The sequence below is a fragment of the Cariama cristata genome, unplaced genomic scaffold (assembly GCF_000690535.1).
Source record: "Cariama cristata isolate BGI_N322 unplaced genomic scaffold, ASM69053v1 scaffold19626, whole genome shotgun sequence".
Classification (NCBI taxonomy): Eukaryota; Metazoa; Chordata; class Aves; order Cariamiformes; family Cariamidae; genus Cariama; species Cariama cristata.
The window spans coordinates 3,010-21,244 of record NW_009624080.1 but is presented as its reverse complement, the minus strand read 5'-3'; the positions used below and the strand labels follow the sequence as shown (position 1 = coordinate 21,244).

The 18,235-nt window shown below is 38.2% G+C and overlaps 1 protein-coding gene across 1 annotated transcript in view; it reads right to left on the bottom strand.

Moving 5' to 3' along the window:
- Positions 1-14,793, bottom strand: part of AGMO (alkylglycerol monooxygenase) — a gene marked incomplete at both ends in the record, with an annotated part of 96,926 nt that extends 82,133 nt beyond the window's left edge. Inside the window, 2 exons of the mRNA XM_009703043.1 lie at positions 1,205-1,356; positions 14,663-14,793. Of these exons, the coding sequence (XP_009701345.1) occupies positions 1,205-1,356; positions 14,663-14,793 (283 nt within the window). The remainder of the gene's footprint in view (positions 1-1,204; positions 1,357-14,662) is intronic.
- Positions 14,794-18,235: the final 3,442 nt, after the last annotated feature.

The window sequence follows — 18,235 nt, the reverse complement described above, 5'->3', positions numbered from 1 at the left end:
CCATTGTTGTCCCCCTGCACCCACCCTGCATTGTTCTCACACCCGCCTGCCATCCCCACCCTGGAGGGACCCTTCCTCCCTCCCACTCCCCGCAGCAGCTCAGGCTTCTTTCTTACCTACTTCCATATATTCCGCTGACCTATTGGCATCAAAACATCTTCCCTTTTCTGAAAGCACATTACATAACCTATCGTTACAAGATCCCACAGCTTTTGCGAGCTGTAGGCACTCTGCCTTGAGAAGTCCAGTCCAAAGTCTCTTAAACAACAAGAAGATTCTTATTTCATTGCTATGAACTTTAGATCTGGCCCAAAATTAGGATTGATAGAAAGTGTTATTGCATTTTTCAGATAGGATATAAAAGGCTAGAGCAAAAATATGTTGTCACTATAGAACAGAAATGTGTAAAGAGACAGACACATAGGGATCGATATTATTACATCTTCACAATACACATGTACAGAAATGACTGACATGATTTACATGGGCTCCATTGTTACAATAAATAAAAGTTAAATCCTTTCTAAACTGTGCTTTTTCTCTTTCATGTATAAAAGTAAGTAGGGTTAAAAATGTACTTCTGAAAAAAACCAAGGCAGGCTCATATTTATGTAGTCAGGTGTTAATTGCAGACAGGATTTCTAAAATACCTTATTCATACATGTATATCTATGTCCATATATATAAAGTACAGAAACATTTTTATTCATTTACCAATTAAACAATGATTGAATGTTTTAAAAGATTTTTAAAAACACACAGAAATAGATGAAGTTAGCCGGCTGTCCTGTCATTATTTTAGCCACCTTGCTTTTCACTGCTCTCCATTTTGTACATCCACGAAGTTCTTTTGAAATAGTTATCTGTACTGTGCTGTATTTTTCATACAGGCACATAGGGATACAAACCCTAAATTTTTACATCCTTCCTATTTTTTTCCTGTGATACTTCACTTTCGCTGTGGTACTGCTTTCAGAATGATATTCTCTCTTTTCACAAAGTCACATTTATTATATAGAGTATGACACACAAACTGTTTTTCATGCTCAAAGTAAAAGTGAGTCTTTGCCAATCCTGGGAAAGAAGAGCAGCTATATAGGCTTAGAGTAGATTAAGTATAGGAACAAAAATAATTACCTCATTTTATTAATAAATAATTAATATACTTTGTATTTTAATACATGAAAAACGTATTAACTCTTACCGTGGCTTATGCGATGAAAGCAGTAGTATACAAAATCCACTCCCAGGAGTGTCAAATACCATGTCCATGGTGAGTCCCAAGGCAGTTCAAGGAGTCTGTAGTTATTCCATATGTAGATATAACTAATTAAGTCAACACTTCTGAATAAAACACTGAAATAGAGATCCAAAAAGGTTTATCATTAATTTTGTCAACTTTAATTACAGAACCTTTTTACTATATATTTATCAGATGGGAGTCTTTTTGTAACACATAAAACCAGTCTCTCCAAGTTCTGCAACCTCTGTCAAGTAATACTACTATTGACTTTAGTGGAACTTTTGCTTAAGGTCTACGAGGTTTTTAAAATCAACCCTCACCCACTCACCATTTGTGTTGTGGCATTAGGCATGCTCAAAGCCTGAAGCACACCTGTGCTCTGCAGGTGCTATGGTGTTCCCGTTTTCCCAAATCTGGAAGAAACCCAGCCTTGCTAACTCACAAGTCAGAAGTTACTGAAGTATAGCAGAAATTATGCTCAAACACTAACATATGACATTAAAATACCTTGGCTATTTCCAAGATAAGGAAGAGCATGGAAGGTGACAGGACTTTGGGGAGCAGTGATATATTCAGTCTGCTCAGCATATCACTTAACTTCACTTTAAAAGAGCATAAATGCAGCGGGAAGAGAAAAAGCCCACTGCCTTTGAAAAGAAGGGAAAGGGCAATTGGTAGAGAAAAATGGCAGGACTGCTAGAAAGGGGGAGAAAAAAATAATTAATTTGCAAAGGCAGGAAAGCCACGAGCCAGCAGCTTTTATTGCTGCCGAGTTCCTGGATTACAGAGAGCGAGCAGCTACCTGACCTAATGCAGGTCAGTGCTGAGACTAGGAGCAGGAGAAAGTAGCTCTGGGATGGGCAGGCCAGATTCAGCGGTAACTCTCCACAGCTGTTCAGGTTAATAGAAATTTGGGTTGCCACAGCCACATCCTCCCCTCGGTGCCCCACCACCTACCACTTCGCACCTCATTTCACAGAATTTCACCAATTCGGAGGCTGAGCTGTTTCTAAACAAATTGCATTGGTTTTGCTGGGTGAGTTTTTTTGACAGATTGGGAAGTGTTAACCCCAGCATGGGGGAGATGAGAGACCATGGGCACTGGGGTGGCCCAGCTGGCAACTGGCTTAGGTAGCTGTGAAGTGATGCCTCAGCTGCAGATTGGTGTATATTTAAACTGGCATTTTTGTAGAAGAGAGTTGTACACAGCATGATTTGCAGCAGCTTCCTCACACCCTCTCCTGCTATCCCCCTTTGCTGTGTTGCTGAAAATGTGTGTGGGACTGTGGTGAACTGAACTGGGGCAGCCTCTGAAAAGCAGCGAGCAGAAAAAAAGTAGGGAAAAGATACTAATTGTAGGAAAGTCACACATATCCTTTTTTATACATCAATGGATTAAATGCACCTCAGTTTAGTGCCCAAGAGTCAGAAATAAGATTATCATTAGCACCACCAGCTACACACAGAAAAAACTGATCTACTTCTCAGACATTTTACTGTTGGTCTTTTTTCGGTGGGGGGAGGAATTATCGGAACACCACCTTTGCACAAAGTTGTGCAAGATTTCAGAAATCTATAAATCATATTCACAGTTGGAGGAAGTCTGAGAGATTCAAATTCAGGGAAGTTCAAATGGAGATTGGAAATGGCGTTAACTGCAAGACGTTACTTGAATAGACGGGGTAACAAACTGCACATAGGTGTCACAGCCTTGCAAAACTTCAGCTAAAAGACTGCCACAGACCAATATCTCTCTCTCAGTTTAGTCTCACCTGGAGCCTCACCTTATATTGAAATCAGCTAAAAGAATCTCCATGCATCTCTCTGTCCATATCTGCTCATTCTTGTCTCAGTGCTACTTCTCAACGGTACTTCTTCGCAAACCCTGCGGTTTTTTTGTTTCCTTTTTTCAGTTAGATTAATTTTTATATAGTTTACAGCATGGCCCCAAAGATACTGAATCTGCAAAACTAAGAAAGGACATATACTTTTTCTCCTCTAAAGCCTTATTTCACAAGCCTGGAAAACATCCCTGAAAGCAGTCTGGCCACACCCTGTCCTTTCAGGTAGCAGCACTGAAACACAAGGGAACTTCAGCAAACATGGGTGTTTCAGCTTGCGAACCATCCCCCATGCTTTTATACTTCTGGCATTAGCACCTCTTCCCATAATGGTGTTTTCAATAAGGCTAGAAGGAAACAGCTTGAGCTTCTGTGCTGCTAGTTTCTCTATTAATGAGTAACAAAGTCAACTGAAAATCCCAAGCTCCCAATACTAGCCTGCAAGCAGAACAGTATCGCATCCACCATTTTATCCTGAGAAGCTGAAGCATTGCAAGTTGTTGTTGCTCGGGAAGAAGAGAACCAGTATCTTTTCCACAGCCAGTTGCCACAACTTTCCTGCAACTCGTTCCTACCTTTACTACAATCATCCCAGTTTTTCTCTTGGACAAAATGAAAACACAACAAAACCCCTGAAGTTTCATTTCAGCAGCTGGCAGATGAAGATTTTCTCTTGACTAGCAATGACAGGTGTATCTACCACTTCAAAATAAGCTTAGCTATGCCCAGAAGTTGGACGATACACACCTGGAACATGTTTAATTTTCATAAGAGCTGTGTTCTATAAATATTTTTAAAGAAGATTATATGTGTCCAACCAGATTTTTGCAATTCACCTCATGAGGCATCTGCAAAGTTCAGTATAAATTCTCAATCCCTTTCACAACAGGTCAGAAGGGAGCTGATATTATTTAAACAAAAGAAATGGGCATTTCTTAACATCTTTTCAATGACCAGGAAATTTAAAACACCTCTTGCAACACAGAGTATCAGTTATTATTAGGTACTGCTTTCTTACTTTATTCTTTTGCTTTTATTAACATACAATGCTTTTGCAGTACATCCAAAGATATGTGAACTGGTACATTTCCTCTATTTTTGATCAGCTTTTGGTATTTCACCCTCGAGTCCTTTTTTTTTTTTTTCCACAGGCTGAGGCCAAGGTGTAAAACTTGAGCTAACCCTGCAACACATTTTTTATATATGTAATTTGCTGTACATTCTTTCCTTCATGCTTGAATCACAACTCTACAGCACATAACACTAGCTGATTACTGTAATTAATTTAGAGTAATCCATCATATCAGCATGCAATGCTGGAGAAAGAAGAGTTGCTTAGCTAAGTATTTTTAAAAAATTTACAGTGTGATAGATAGGAAAGTCCAGAGCTTGCATTCAATTACGATTCTGAAAGTTCACTTGGAGTTTTAAAAGTTTATGTTGCCCCTTTTTTTTCTTCCTCAAGTTCCATTTTCACTTCTTGAAAATACTGAAGAGAACTTAAGAAAACTTTTTCCTCATTTAAATGTTAGGTTTTAACCATAAATATGACAGAAGCTGATAGGTAAGACTTCTGTCATCTAGTCCAATCCTCTGCATAAGAAGGAATAAATCCTAGAACAGACAGATTGTATAGAAAACCTTATTATATACATTGCATAGATTTATCTTCTTGGATTTTGAACATTTCTGCTGAAAATTTTCTTATTATGTGCAAAGCATGCACTTAGGCAACTCAAAGTTCTGACTTTGAGAGAGCGTTCTTGTCTCCTTGTTTCTAAAGTTCATACATACTTTACTCAAAGGTGATAATATTTGTTTTAATAAACCATTTCCCCCTTTCTTCTTCCACTGGGTCAGATTATCACTTCCTCTAATTAAAAAAGTCCACAAAGGAAATTCTGGGAGATGAACGCTCAATGTGGAAATTAAGACCTACTTATGGTAGATCCAAATGGGACAATGAAGGAGGGAAAAGGTGGAGGAATGTCAATTGGAAGAAAAGACAGCTTCCCATTTCAAAGAATACAAGCTCCCATTTTGCTTCCTCCAGCTCACAGATCAGCCTTAGAGCCTGAAACCAAAGTTTTAGGAGACCTCCTCCATGGTGCCCAGGACAGTCACCAGAAGGGAAAACAGTCAGAGACAGTAGCTGTTGTCTCTCTTCCGAGCATGGAGGAAGATCTGTGTATCAAAAGTGAAGACCCCAAGAAAACCGCCTCACCTCTCACTGCTATTGCAGTCACCACCTCACATCACAGTGGGAACCGACCTGGGGCCCCTGAGCTAAAAACACAACTCTACAGCTGGACCTACAAAAGCTCGGCTCTCAAGGGCTCTAACAGACTTGCATCCTTGGAGGTCAGACACAGAGGGAAACATGTTAAGACACCCTGGTCATAGGGTTATATTATCATTAATAATAGTGAGATATTACTTATACAGCTTCCCTGGGTTAAATAAATTCAGTTTTCCTAGCCTGATTCAAACTACATGAACTTAAGGTTTCAAAATGTTGAACAAAGGCAGTTTCTCCTCAATAATTTGAAATTATTCAGACCATATATGTAACAGCAGGATACATGAATAATTAAATGCTCTGTAAGCCTCTGTTTCAAAGTGGAAAGCATAAGGATTTCCATTTCCAAGGATACTCCTAAAGCTTTCTTTTCCAGATGAAAAACTGGCTCCAGTCACAATTGAAATAAACATTTTGATAACATGATTTCAGTAAAGAGGAGAAGGGGGGGAGGAGGTAGAGGAGCCTTGAGAAAAGGTCCATTTGCAAAACAAAGCAAACCTCCTGCAACTGAAATCCCCTTTTATTTCCTGTACAGGTGCCAGGTCTTGAATAGACACCCAATTTATTACCTTGTCAGCTGACTTATTAGGGTTGACACAAATCGAGCTGAAATATGCCTGACATACTGCAGTCAATGCTTTTTTCACGCTTTAGCACAAAGCCAAACTTTCCACAAGGTGGAGGAAAAGGGAGAGGGAGCTGTGGGAGTTCTATTCCCTGTTTTCTATCATCAAGATGAATATGATCCTCTCCCATTCTTAATATGCAAAACCAGTCATGAAATAACCCAAGGCTAAAAAATAATTCACCAAAATGATACAGCTGGGAAATGATTATCAGGCTCTGGAAAGCCCTTGATTACAGGAAATAGCACCTACATTTTGAGAAAATGTTCCCACCAGACACAAAAGCTGAATCAAAGCCTCTCCTCTTCCTCAGTATGGCTTTCTTCTCTAGCATTTTAAGTTTAAGTAATGCAAATCCCCAGTTTTCCTCAAGGAGGAAAAAACCCTATCAGATGCAAAACGAAGTAAAATGGAGGCAAGTTTGGTATCCCTATAGCTGTATTGTACGCAGTATTGCATAATGTTTTGTCTGACAGAACCGACCTTTTCCTCAAACCTACTCCTGTTCACTTCACTTTTTAACCTCTAATTTAAGACACTAATATTAATTTACAGTAGTGGGTGGAATAAAACATGAAACAACAGGTTTTGGAAGGAAAAGAACAAAAGTCAGTGTTATGCTTTTTATTATTAAGTCCAAGTCCTGTCTATATAATTCAAGTTACTTGTTGTTTATCTTTGCTCTTTCATACATAAATAAGCACTCAATTAAAAATCCATCACAACTTAAATATTTTCATGATAAATTCCACTGGCTTTAGTGATATAATCCATCGTAGTAACACATTTTGCCCTAAGTTTATGCAAGGTCTTTTGGTAAATTTAACTACATGTGATCTTTTTAAGATTACAAATCCTACTTCAAAAACTTCAGTACAACTGAGCTTCTGGCATTGTAGCTTATTCTTCTTCCTTTAAGAAAATGGAAGTTGTACTTCTTTAGACCTATTTGTACCTGCCCAGCACACTGGGCCATAAATTCTGCTCCAATAACTTCAGGACAGACAATACTGGGAGATTCTAGAATGTAGTCTTCTGGCAAGGCAACAGACCTGACTTTTCAATATTTGTATAAATAGCACCATATAAGTGCAATACAAATGCTTACTTAGTACCTTTTTCCAATAGAGGATCTGATTTTGATCTCTCCTACTTGGTTGTTCCACTGAAATCAGCAAATTTGCATTACAGTTTGTTAGATTAGAAACAAGCCTATAATATTCTCAAAGGTCACATACAAACAGAAGTAATGAGGAAAGAGAAAAGGGTATTTCTATTCAACTCAGATTAGTTCTTCTGAATTTATCTAGAAGAAATGAACCAGTAACAGATGGCTGTTCCTATGGTTTATAGAAATATAGTGAAATAACTTCAGTGAGACATCATAGCACATTAAATGATGAAATGAGGAAAAATATTTTCATAAGAATTTCTATTGAACTGTTTTAGTCATATTTCTGAACTTTTAAAATTATTTGTTTTGCCTATGATACACAGTGGTGAAAGTCTATTCTTTTAGATCTGTAACACTGATTTACAGAATCATTAAGAGAATTTTTCCCCAATTTCCGTAACTTCTAGGTGTTGACCCAGGAAACTAGGTTGACCAGCTCTAAAAATGCTACCCCTGTGCTCCATCTAGTGGAATCCTGATTCAACCTTAATGCATGTTTTAGCAGAGAAGTGCTTCAGTCAGAAGGGTACTCTACACAGAAGCAGTTCCTTAGAGTTTTTTCAAAATGAGTGCAAGCTTGCACAATTTATCTTAAATACAGAAATGTGGAATAAAAATCTACACAACATTTAATAGGTTTGAGAAATTGGTATATTTTGTGAGCTACAGAGACTACTGAACTTAATTAATAACATATTTCCAATAAGGGTAAACTCAGTTCAGTCTGTACTTTCACAGAAGAGCACAAGTATATTTGAGAAAACACACTGACAGCTTGTCTTTGTTTCTAAAGACATGGCAGGTGGAAAGCTGGGCTCTGCCATTCATGAACAGGCGATCACCAAACCATTTACTGGCCCCACTGCATAGAAAAAGGCAACGATGCAATACTAAGGTTGTAGACAAATATGCATTCTACAAACAGCTGTGTCCGTGCAAGAGGCTACAACCTAAAAGAGTAATTGGCTCCTTGACAGGCTTGTGTGAAATACAGCAATCTCTAGAGCATTATGGTAGGTAGGGACTACCAGTTGTTTCAGTCAATCAGTTTGGGAACGTCCCAACTCTCTCAAGTCTGTCTCCCAAATCCTTCCTTTTAATGTTTAGTGGCTTATAAGTCATTTCATTAGAAACTCCACAGTTTTAACTCTGGCTCAGAACTTTCCTTAATCATCACCAAAAAGCAGCACTCCCTGCATGCCAGGCTGTCTAGAGTTGCTCATTGGTACTCCTGTGCGCTGCCAGCAGCTCTGCCCACACGGGTGCTCTCCAGCCTGCTTCAAACAAAAGGAACGAGGTTAACAAAATTCTACAGTTTGAACGACTGAAGGTAATGTTGCTGGATATGCCTGGGAGGGACTCACCACTGAGAGAAGTGGAGATGGTAACAGGAGATTACAGAGTTGGTGATGAGCACTTGACAGCAGGTAGGAAGCACTAACATCTTTACTGGGCACAGCTGGATTTGGACTTGCCTGAGGACACAGCATGACTTACACCAAATTTATAAAACTGTGCTAAACTGATGTAGTGAGACGATAGTAACTCTTGCGTGGATTAATTATCCTAACTTTTACTGACTTAATTCCACTCAATCAATGACAAACCAGATCAAAAAATGTAATTACACCAAAGACTGTTCATGTAAACAGTCACTGCCATGAGCTTAACTGAACTGATTTAGAAAATCCCCTTCCAGACTCAGGTTTGCCTGCTGAAAATGCTACCAGCTTCTGCTGCACAGCACTACCCTCTTACTGAAACTGTTTATCCTACTTCAATTGCTTTACCTACAGAAGATTAGTGAGTTATTTCAAAACCTGTTCTGACAGAGCTGGGAGGGCTGTGACCTTTGGCAAAATGTGGGAATATTTAGCAGTGTATATGGGTCCGTGCAGCCAGGAGGGTGCTTTTATGAAATATATAACTACCTAGTGCTACTTGGAGAGTGGGAGTAACGGGAAGGTGAGTAGATTCTGGTTTTGGAAACATCTACTGATACACAGTGTCTTAAGCTGCCACAGCTAGCTACTGCAGGTTCAGTGGAGACTGAGCCTAGAGCGTGACAGCTCTTGGCTGTCCCATTCCCACTCACTTGCCTATCTCTCTGACTTAAGCAAATGCCTTTTTGCTCGCACAGTGAACTGAAATAACTCCACACAGGATCAGATGAGCACCTGAACCAACACAAGAGAAAGGGAGGACTACGTAAATGAGTACAGGAAGGACAGAAGTGCAGTAGCCAGAAGTTAGGTTGGTTTAGGGGCATGGCATGGCAGCTTTACTTGCCATTTATCCAGGTTAAGTGATTACCCTTCCCGTTTGGCCCCATCTGCTCATCACTGCCCTAAGTGTGGTGGTTACCAGCCCTCAGACCTGCCAGCATAATTGCACACATAGCTGCTCCCTGACCTGGCTCTGTCAAAATGAATGCAGCTGAGCTTAAACACCTCTTTTATAGTTCTTGGGGGGCTTTTTTTTCTGCTTTTAGCTGGATCACTTTGTCAGGACCAGGTTAGGGAGCAATTAAATGTGCAGTTATGTTGGCAGATCTGAGGGGGCAGCTGGATCAGGAGCAACACATCTGACCATGCTGCAAATAAACATCTGTCCAAAGCCTTAGTCAAACAGATGTGGAGAAAAGAAATGTACCTAATAAGTCTTGAAGTGAAAATATAATTTACGAGAAACTGCATGTATCAAATTTTCTTCTAAGAGATGCAATCACTAATTTATGAGATTATAATTTTCAATAGTCATATGTGAAGTATCTAGTAGATACTTCAGGAAACTAGGACATACTTTAAATCGATAAATCCATGCAGGCAAGTATTTTGTATTCTGTCAGGACACAGCCAGCTCCACATGGTTGTGAACTGCTTGCACCAACTTGAACCAAGTGTATTCTAATCAGCTCTGCATATTGCTACTATTAAGAATTGAAAACTTTAGATTTCAGATTGTCATTTTACTTATGTTTTAAAGCAGATAAGTCAGCAATGCTACAAAAGAATGGAGTATTTCTTGTCCTGCAACCCTGACTGCTTTTTTCCAAGCCCATTTCTTATACTAGCACAAGACTTTGCTCAGCCATAGTAAGAATTTATGCAAGTTAATATAATATGATGGTGTGGTGCTGGACCTGCTTCCCAGGCCACTTCACCACATGGCAACAGAAATGCTGATGCTGTCAAAAGGGGAGAGAAGGTGCAGAGGCACGAAGGAGTGACCAGAAGTACAAGTCAGTCAAACGTGCTTCATTTGCCAGCAGTACTGGTCTAAAATGTACATGAAACTGCCTCTTCAATCTAACTTCTAGAAAAAGATTATTTAAAATCTACATGACATAAAAAAACTGTGAATACACTGGTCTACAGCAGAAACAGTATTTTTACTGTTTTGATTCAATTATTGCTGATGTGCTGATATCTTGAGATGCATAATAGCATGAACTAACCAAAAAGCATTTTCTCAATCCTTTCTGATGTTCAACAAGACTTCAGAGAACTGTAATCTCCTCTGTTTCAAAAACCAAACTAAATAATGTATACAAATTGTAACATTCTTGTAAGAAATTGAGAAGTTCATTGCAGTCTCAACTGACAAAACTCTTAGACATATATATATACACACACACTCATGCACTGTATGACTGTTGCAGAGTTGAACACTAAAAATTGGCAACTGAGCATGACCAGAAAGAACGGAGACTTTCCCATATAGTTTGAAAATGTACCTACCTCAGTTATCCCCCAAACACTTTTTGATTTGATTTATGTTCTGCTGCTTTAAAAGAAAAATGGGTCATTATGAAATAATGCACATACTTGTATAGTGGATATTTATACCCAAAATAAGCTTTCTCTTGGGAGAATATTTTTAAAGCAGCATTTCAAGTCTCCTGGCAATGGTTAGTTACAAAAGTTATTTATTTAGAATAAAAGTTCTCAGAAATTTTTTAACCACCAACATTTAGGATGCTGGGAGTAAGCTTAGTAAATCAAGTTTTTCCCCTTCCCCCAAATTACTTTTCATTGCGTATAATATTTAGTATTCATACATGCAGAGGAATGCATAGTATGCATTAAGGCAGAGAAAATTATATTTAAGAAATGTATGGGCTATTTTACAAGGGACCGTATGTACGCACAAAGCAATTCAACTTACTACATGCTGTTGAGTCTAATAAGCCTGAAAACAAAACACATTGCCTTGTCTGATTAGACTTTTCCTCTTGCACCTACATTTTTAATATTTGGCATACAAATATCAGTAATTTATGATTTGCATTTTCTCCAACAATGAAGTAAGAAACACTGAATAAATACTGTTTTCCCTCAAGATATGCAGTACTTCTGTTATACAGACTGTGAAATGGAAAAACATACTTAGAGGCTGAATATGGTCTGTGACTCCTAATTTTTTCATTAAATGTAAAGACCTCTTTGCAATGATGCATCAGAAGCTTCATTCTAACTAATAGACTGAAGCCCACCATTTTAGATTCAACCACAGACTTTTTTAAGGAAGTGGCAAACCATTGCTGCTAGTTGAGAAAATGAAAATTAGTCCCTAGGAGAGGATACAATCAATGGTGTGTTAATCTAACCTTCAGCTGTTAATGATTTGCACTACTATTTCCCCTGATGCTGTGGGTTCTGCTGAAATATTGTTTTAGCAGTTTTTTTCCTACCTTTTTTCTGCCTGAAAGGGAAGGACTGAAGTGAAAGTCTTAGCAACAGATTTTGTATGTGCTTTTTTTTCCCTCCCCTTTTTTTTCCTGACCCAGTTCTTTCACACCATGGAAGCAGAAGACAGAAGGGTAAACTGTTCTGTATTTTCAGTTCAAGCCTTTTTAGCCAGTCAATTATTCACACCCTACCTTTTTTCTGCCTGAAAGGGAAGGACTGAAGTGAAAGTCTTAGCAACAGATTTTGTATGTGCTTTTTTTTCCCTCCCCTTTTTTTTCCTGACCCAGTTCTTTCACACCATGGAAGCAGAAGACAGAAGGGTAAACTGTTCTGTATTTTCAGTTCAAGCCTTTTTAGCCAGTCTATTATTCACAACTCATCTTTCTTACAAGAGAGGTGTTACACTAAGCAGTCACCATTAGAATTCTGATATTAACATGCAATTAAATAATTTACAAAGTCTGTATTTTGCATCCTTTTTCACATTAAGCCAGAAAGTTAAAAGCTTTACAGAACTTTTTTTTGGAAAGAACTGCTGAGGAAGGTCTTGTATTTCCAACCATGAGAGCGGCACAAACAACCTGGAAGAGACTCCTTGTGCTGGTGTAGCAAAGAATAAGTGTACCAATCCTGCAGATCTGTTTGATCCTGCGAATTTTGTGTCCTTAAGGGTCATCTGGTTCACCCAGTTGAAACAACCTTGCAAAATAATTCTTATCCGAAAGAAAACTGCTTAGCCCACAAGCCAAATTCTGTAGCAAAGTACTGAGTGCCAAAATAATAAAAGTAGATGGCACCTTGCAAAGCTGCGTTCCGCATACACAACACTAGTTTTCTTAGCAAGCATTTCTTCCAGGAATAAGTGCATCTGAAGTATTTTAGTATTCTTAAAATAAAGCCAAAAGGTCTTGCAAAGCCATTCAAACTTATTTTACATGTATCTCAGTGCCCTTGTTTAACTTAATCAGTCCTGAATATTTCAGATGAAAGAAGTAAGTATTTAGCATGGTAAAGCTGTGAAGTGTATGACTGTCTAGAAAATATGGGTTAAGTTGAAGGAGTGACATTTGAAGTATTTCCATATTAGCTGCATGCAAACTAGAGTAAGCCTTTATCAGGGCTGTTTCTCCTTAAAGATCACGCTCACAAAAGTCATATTAAAAGCAACAAAATTATTTGTATATAGGTTGTACGCTAGCTGCAAAAATAGCTTTACAAAATTCTCAAATAACATGGACATTACTTTATGTTTGACTATTTCTCATGCTGAAAGCTCATGCCTCTTACTTGCAGATATATGAAGAGTTTGCGAGAGTGTCTCTAAGTGACAATATTTATCTATCAAAATCCTTAAAAGGCTTCATCCATGATCTTTACTACTGAAAACTAACAAAATCCATCACAAGTTGTCTTTGTATCTAATTTAAAGCCACAGACATAGACCTTGTCAAAACATTTCTTGATTGGAAACTTTAAAAAATGGACTGAAGGATAAGATTTCTAGTAAAATTTGCAATTACAAAAATCAGGGATCTCTAAGTAAAAAAGACAACATTTCATGGATTCAAACTATTTCAGGACAACCAAATGTACAATCCATGTATTTCTGTGTGGCCAAATAAGAACATATTGCCTGTGAATCTGGAATGTAAACCACAGAATCTAAAAAAAATATTTGGGGATGAAAGATGGCTCAAAGGTCCTGGAATACATAAAGGGAGGAACAAGTAGAAATAGAGAACAAATTACTTCATTATTTGGCACTGATGTAGTAATTTCCAAAATATGGAGTGCACTTGAGACATCAACACCAAGAAGGCTGAAAAACTGCAGAGGATTCAGAAAAAGGACTGTGGGAATAATTGAAAGACTTGAAAATACACCAGGTAGTCAAATTCAAATAATAGAAACTTTTCTTCATGTAATGAACAGATTACATGCAACTTAATGGTAAACTGTAAATTCATACATGGGGAATAGAAATGTAATCCCATTCTAACAGAAAAGACATAATAAAATCTGTCATCTGGAAGCTCATATCATGCAAAGGCAGATCTAAAACATGATATTCCTTGGAAGTAGTTAGAGCTTCTGAAAAACATTTACAGCAATTTATGTAAAGAATTTGCTGGATTCCCTGTTACTGGATATTTAGTAATCCACAGTGGATATTTCTTTAAAATACATTTCTGTTCACTGTGAACTACTTCAGGTAAACCTTATGGCGTTTACATTGGAGAGTAGATCAGATGATCACGTTTGCAACAATTCTTTCCAGCATTAAAATCCACTGAAGTCAAATGCAAGATTATGACTGAGTTCAAAGGACTTTGGATCACATGCATATTCACAATTCTATCAATCTGGTTATATGCACACAATTTTATTTTTAAAGGCTAATGAAAATAATGGACTTGGTTTGGTTTGTTGGTTTTGTTTTGTTTTCTTCTTTCTGAAGTTTAATGACTGAAAACTCAGATTTTAACACGCAGTCTAACATAATATACGGTTAAGTCAGCTGAAGCCCCAGAATCAGCAAAAGGTGACAGCCAAGATCAAACATAGATGAATATAACTGGAGCTGCAAAATATCCTGCAAGTATCATATTCAGGCTTACAGATTAGAAAGACATTTACACTCTTTATGCAATTTCATTTTAGCAAAGATCCAGATGCTTTGTTTAATCATTTTGGGTTAGCAATAACAACTTCAATATATAATTCTCTTTTCTTCCTTGTTAGTGATTAAAAAACATTTTTAAGCTAATATAACACATCTACTTACTCTGGCAGCCGAGACAGGATGCCTAAAGAAAGAGAACTTATGCCGTCATTGATCCGACCTGACAGCTTACGCTTCTGAACCCAGCTGACAGCAAACTCCAGCCCAATAAAAGCAATGAAGAAGGGAATACTCTGAAAAATAGTTTGAAGAAAAGAAGTCACAACACAAATGGAGTTAGATCCACCTTTCCTAACAGCAGTTCATGCAGCTCAGGTTGGCTGGCACCTTACCAGATACTACTATGATAAAGCTCCACATGGACCTTACGAATCAGAACCACCAAGGCTACCATTTAATCCACAACACCAGCGTAAATCCAGTGCACTAACTTCCTCCCATATTATTTTCTTTTGTATCTTCTGCACATAAATCATTAAATGGCATCAAAACAAAACACAAAAGTCTTTCCAAACTCATATTTCTCCTATTCAAGTAAATCAGTGAGAGCAGCAACATTTGCGGACTCCTCTAACCACAAGGTAAAACAGAATCTGCTTTTGATTTGATATGTAAGGGGTTTTTGAACGTGTTCAGCCACTGAATTTGGCATCCAACAGTGTTATCTGAAAGGCATAGTAAAGTCAGTTTCTTTCTACTCAGCATTTCTGTTGCCATGCTTTTTGCTGCAGACAGCAACAGCTCTTCTGTATATGTTTTCATCAGAGAGCCCAGTAAGTACGGAGCCCATTCCGATTTGGACCATAGAACATGTTCTCTTTCCAGACCGAGTAGCAATGATACAATGTTCCCCTTTTCTTTCTGGGTTGTACTGACTGTAAAATAATTTTCTGCCTTTCTGAAGAAAAGTATAATGATGAGCAAGACCAAAACATTTCTCACTCACAACACTGCTTCAATCTAGGCTTCAATTCACACTGTCCATCTTGTGTCCCAGATCAACTGGGAAGTTGAAAACGCCCAACAGCAGCACCCAGTAAAGGTATGGCAGTGACCAGCGGTAGGACTAGTAACGTTATTGTGACACCACCATTTTTCATCAGTGCAGAAAGATTGTTACAGCTGTTCTCAAATTTTCATCAGCATAGGCAAGAAAAAAGGATTGAATAACAGTCATTGGTAAAACATGGGTTTTTTACTGACACTGGAGTCCTAACAGTCCCTGCACTTCATAGGTGGAAGGAATGATGAGGCAGTGGCAGCACATCAGCCATCACCACCAAAATCTAGAAGGCCCGTGGCAAGGAAAATAGGAAGGAACTATTTTACTTGCATCAGATCTCTGTGCGCATGAATGTTCCTTGACCTGCCTTCCTCGCTCTGTAGAAAACTTTTAGGTGATCTTGGAGATATTCAGACAACTCCTTCTCAGTGCTACTGAGACACGAAATTCCCACCATGTTTTGCAGGGCAAGAGAAATGCAAGACCAGTGAGACTTTCTGCATTTTTATGGGAGGCATCACACTGCCAAACTTGCCCTGTTGGTCTTCTGCTGCTGCCCTCTTCAAGTGACCTGCAAACAGATTCACAGACCAAAACCCTCCAAACTGCACTGCTGTAGAACAGAGACTGCTCCTGCCTATACAACATTTTAATGGAAGAAGCATGTTACCTCTGCAAATGCTATTGCAGTTTGGAGGGTGCTCATATTTGTTGCCAAGTGAGATATGATCCGGGAATTCCTACCAGGCTGGGACACTAAAGAGACTAAGATGGATATAGACCAGATTGCTTAGTCAAAGAAGAATTGGATGATTCAAACCATGCAAGCAGCAAGAGATTTATAGCGCCTAGGAAATGTGAAAGTTCATAAACTTCAGCAGCTCAGGGTTAGGTTACAATAACAGATGAACAGAGATTAATATCAACATGGCACTTTTTAATTTAGATGCCTAGCTTGCTCTTTAACAGCATTTTAGGTATCTAAAAGCCTGTTAGGGATATGCAATAACTGATGATATAAAAAACTCTGAAAGCAAAGGAAGACCTATGGATATAGCCTAAACAGCACCCAAGAAAACAATGTGGTAAATCTTTGGATCTTTGAAATCAGTAACAAACAAAGAAATAAAACCCAAACCCCGCAACCTTCCATTTGAAATCATTGGAACATTCTAGGAAAATATAAATACTCCTTGTTTTGCTCTATCTGCTTCATTTCTAAGCAGATAAGACTTTTAATGTACTTTTCTTAATCGATATAATTAAAGAACAGATTCCTAACTCACCAAACAAAGGTTGATGACCACGTCTGTACATTCCAGCAGGGAGAGAAAGTGTCTTAAGAAAAACTAAGAAACACTTGACCACAATGTTAGGAGCCAGGTCTAGCACAGACTACAGGCAGTATGAAGTTACAGAGCAGAAGAAGCTGCATAGCAACTTGAATGGGCTCAGGACAGAAAAAGTGGGATGCTTTATTCATGAAATGAAAACAGTGATTAGGAAATATACAATGTCTGTATTCTATGTGGCAATTCAGTTTACCTAGCAACCTCTGAAACGGTTAAAATATTTGACTTTATACTAATACACACTAATACAACTTCTTTCCCATTGACTTAATTAAATATTTTCTTCCCACTGTGAAGCTGTGAGACAGCCAGGCATTTGACAGCACTTTTTGACTCCCAAATAGGGAGTGTCATCGCAAGGAGGATAGAGAAACATTCAGACAGCCTTAACCTCCTGCCCATCAAGGAGCTTGCGAAAGGAAAGATTTATCGCATATCTCTTAGTATCTAAGAAATTACTACCTCTCTCCCACACCCCCACATTAAGCTTTGGCCAAAGCAGATCAAAGCAATCAACTATGTCAAGACTAGTATACATTATTTATGTGACCATAACACCTGACAGCTATTATCATGGAGCAGGATCGTACCATGTTAGATGCCATACACACAGAAGGAAAAGGCACAGAAGGAAACAGCCTACAGTCTAAGGATGAAATCTAAGACAGAAGGATAATGCAAACAGTTCAGGAAAAAAGGAGACTGTAAGATGCACAATAGTCTCACTAGCCTAACCATTAGTAATTTTTTCCTTTTTTTTAAGTTAAAATGACTGTGAAGACATTTAAAGAACCTGCTGAGGACTCGTAGCTCTGCGAAGTTTTCAAGGATTGTCCCTACAAACAAAATGGCATAAAGTCAAGAAATAGCCACTTTTGGCATCACAGGTCAGAGACAGAAGCTGTATCCTTTTGATATATTCTGGTCTATAAATGTTTTATTCTCTCTCTTTTTCCAGTTTCTTTCTCCTCACCCATCACCAGAAATACTTAATGGAGATTTGCATTAGCTTGTGGTTTACTTGAATAACTGATCCATAACTTGAAAGTCTCACTCGGAGAACTGAGTAAGAGGGGTTGCCTTGTAAGTAACCAACTCTTAAAGAATGCAAAGGACCATTTAAAATCAGTTTCTGCTTTAGAATATTATTTTTTGCAACTGTGTAAGTTGAAACTCAGCATAAATTCATGGTTTTATTGCAAGTCTTGAAACAGTTTCTGTTTTCTTAAAGTCCCAGGTCTTTATAACTTAAGGATCTCAACTTTCATGTAAAACTAAATACAAAGGTTCTGTGCCTCATTATTTAGAAGCAAAGGCTAA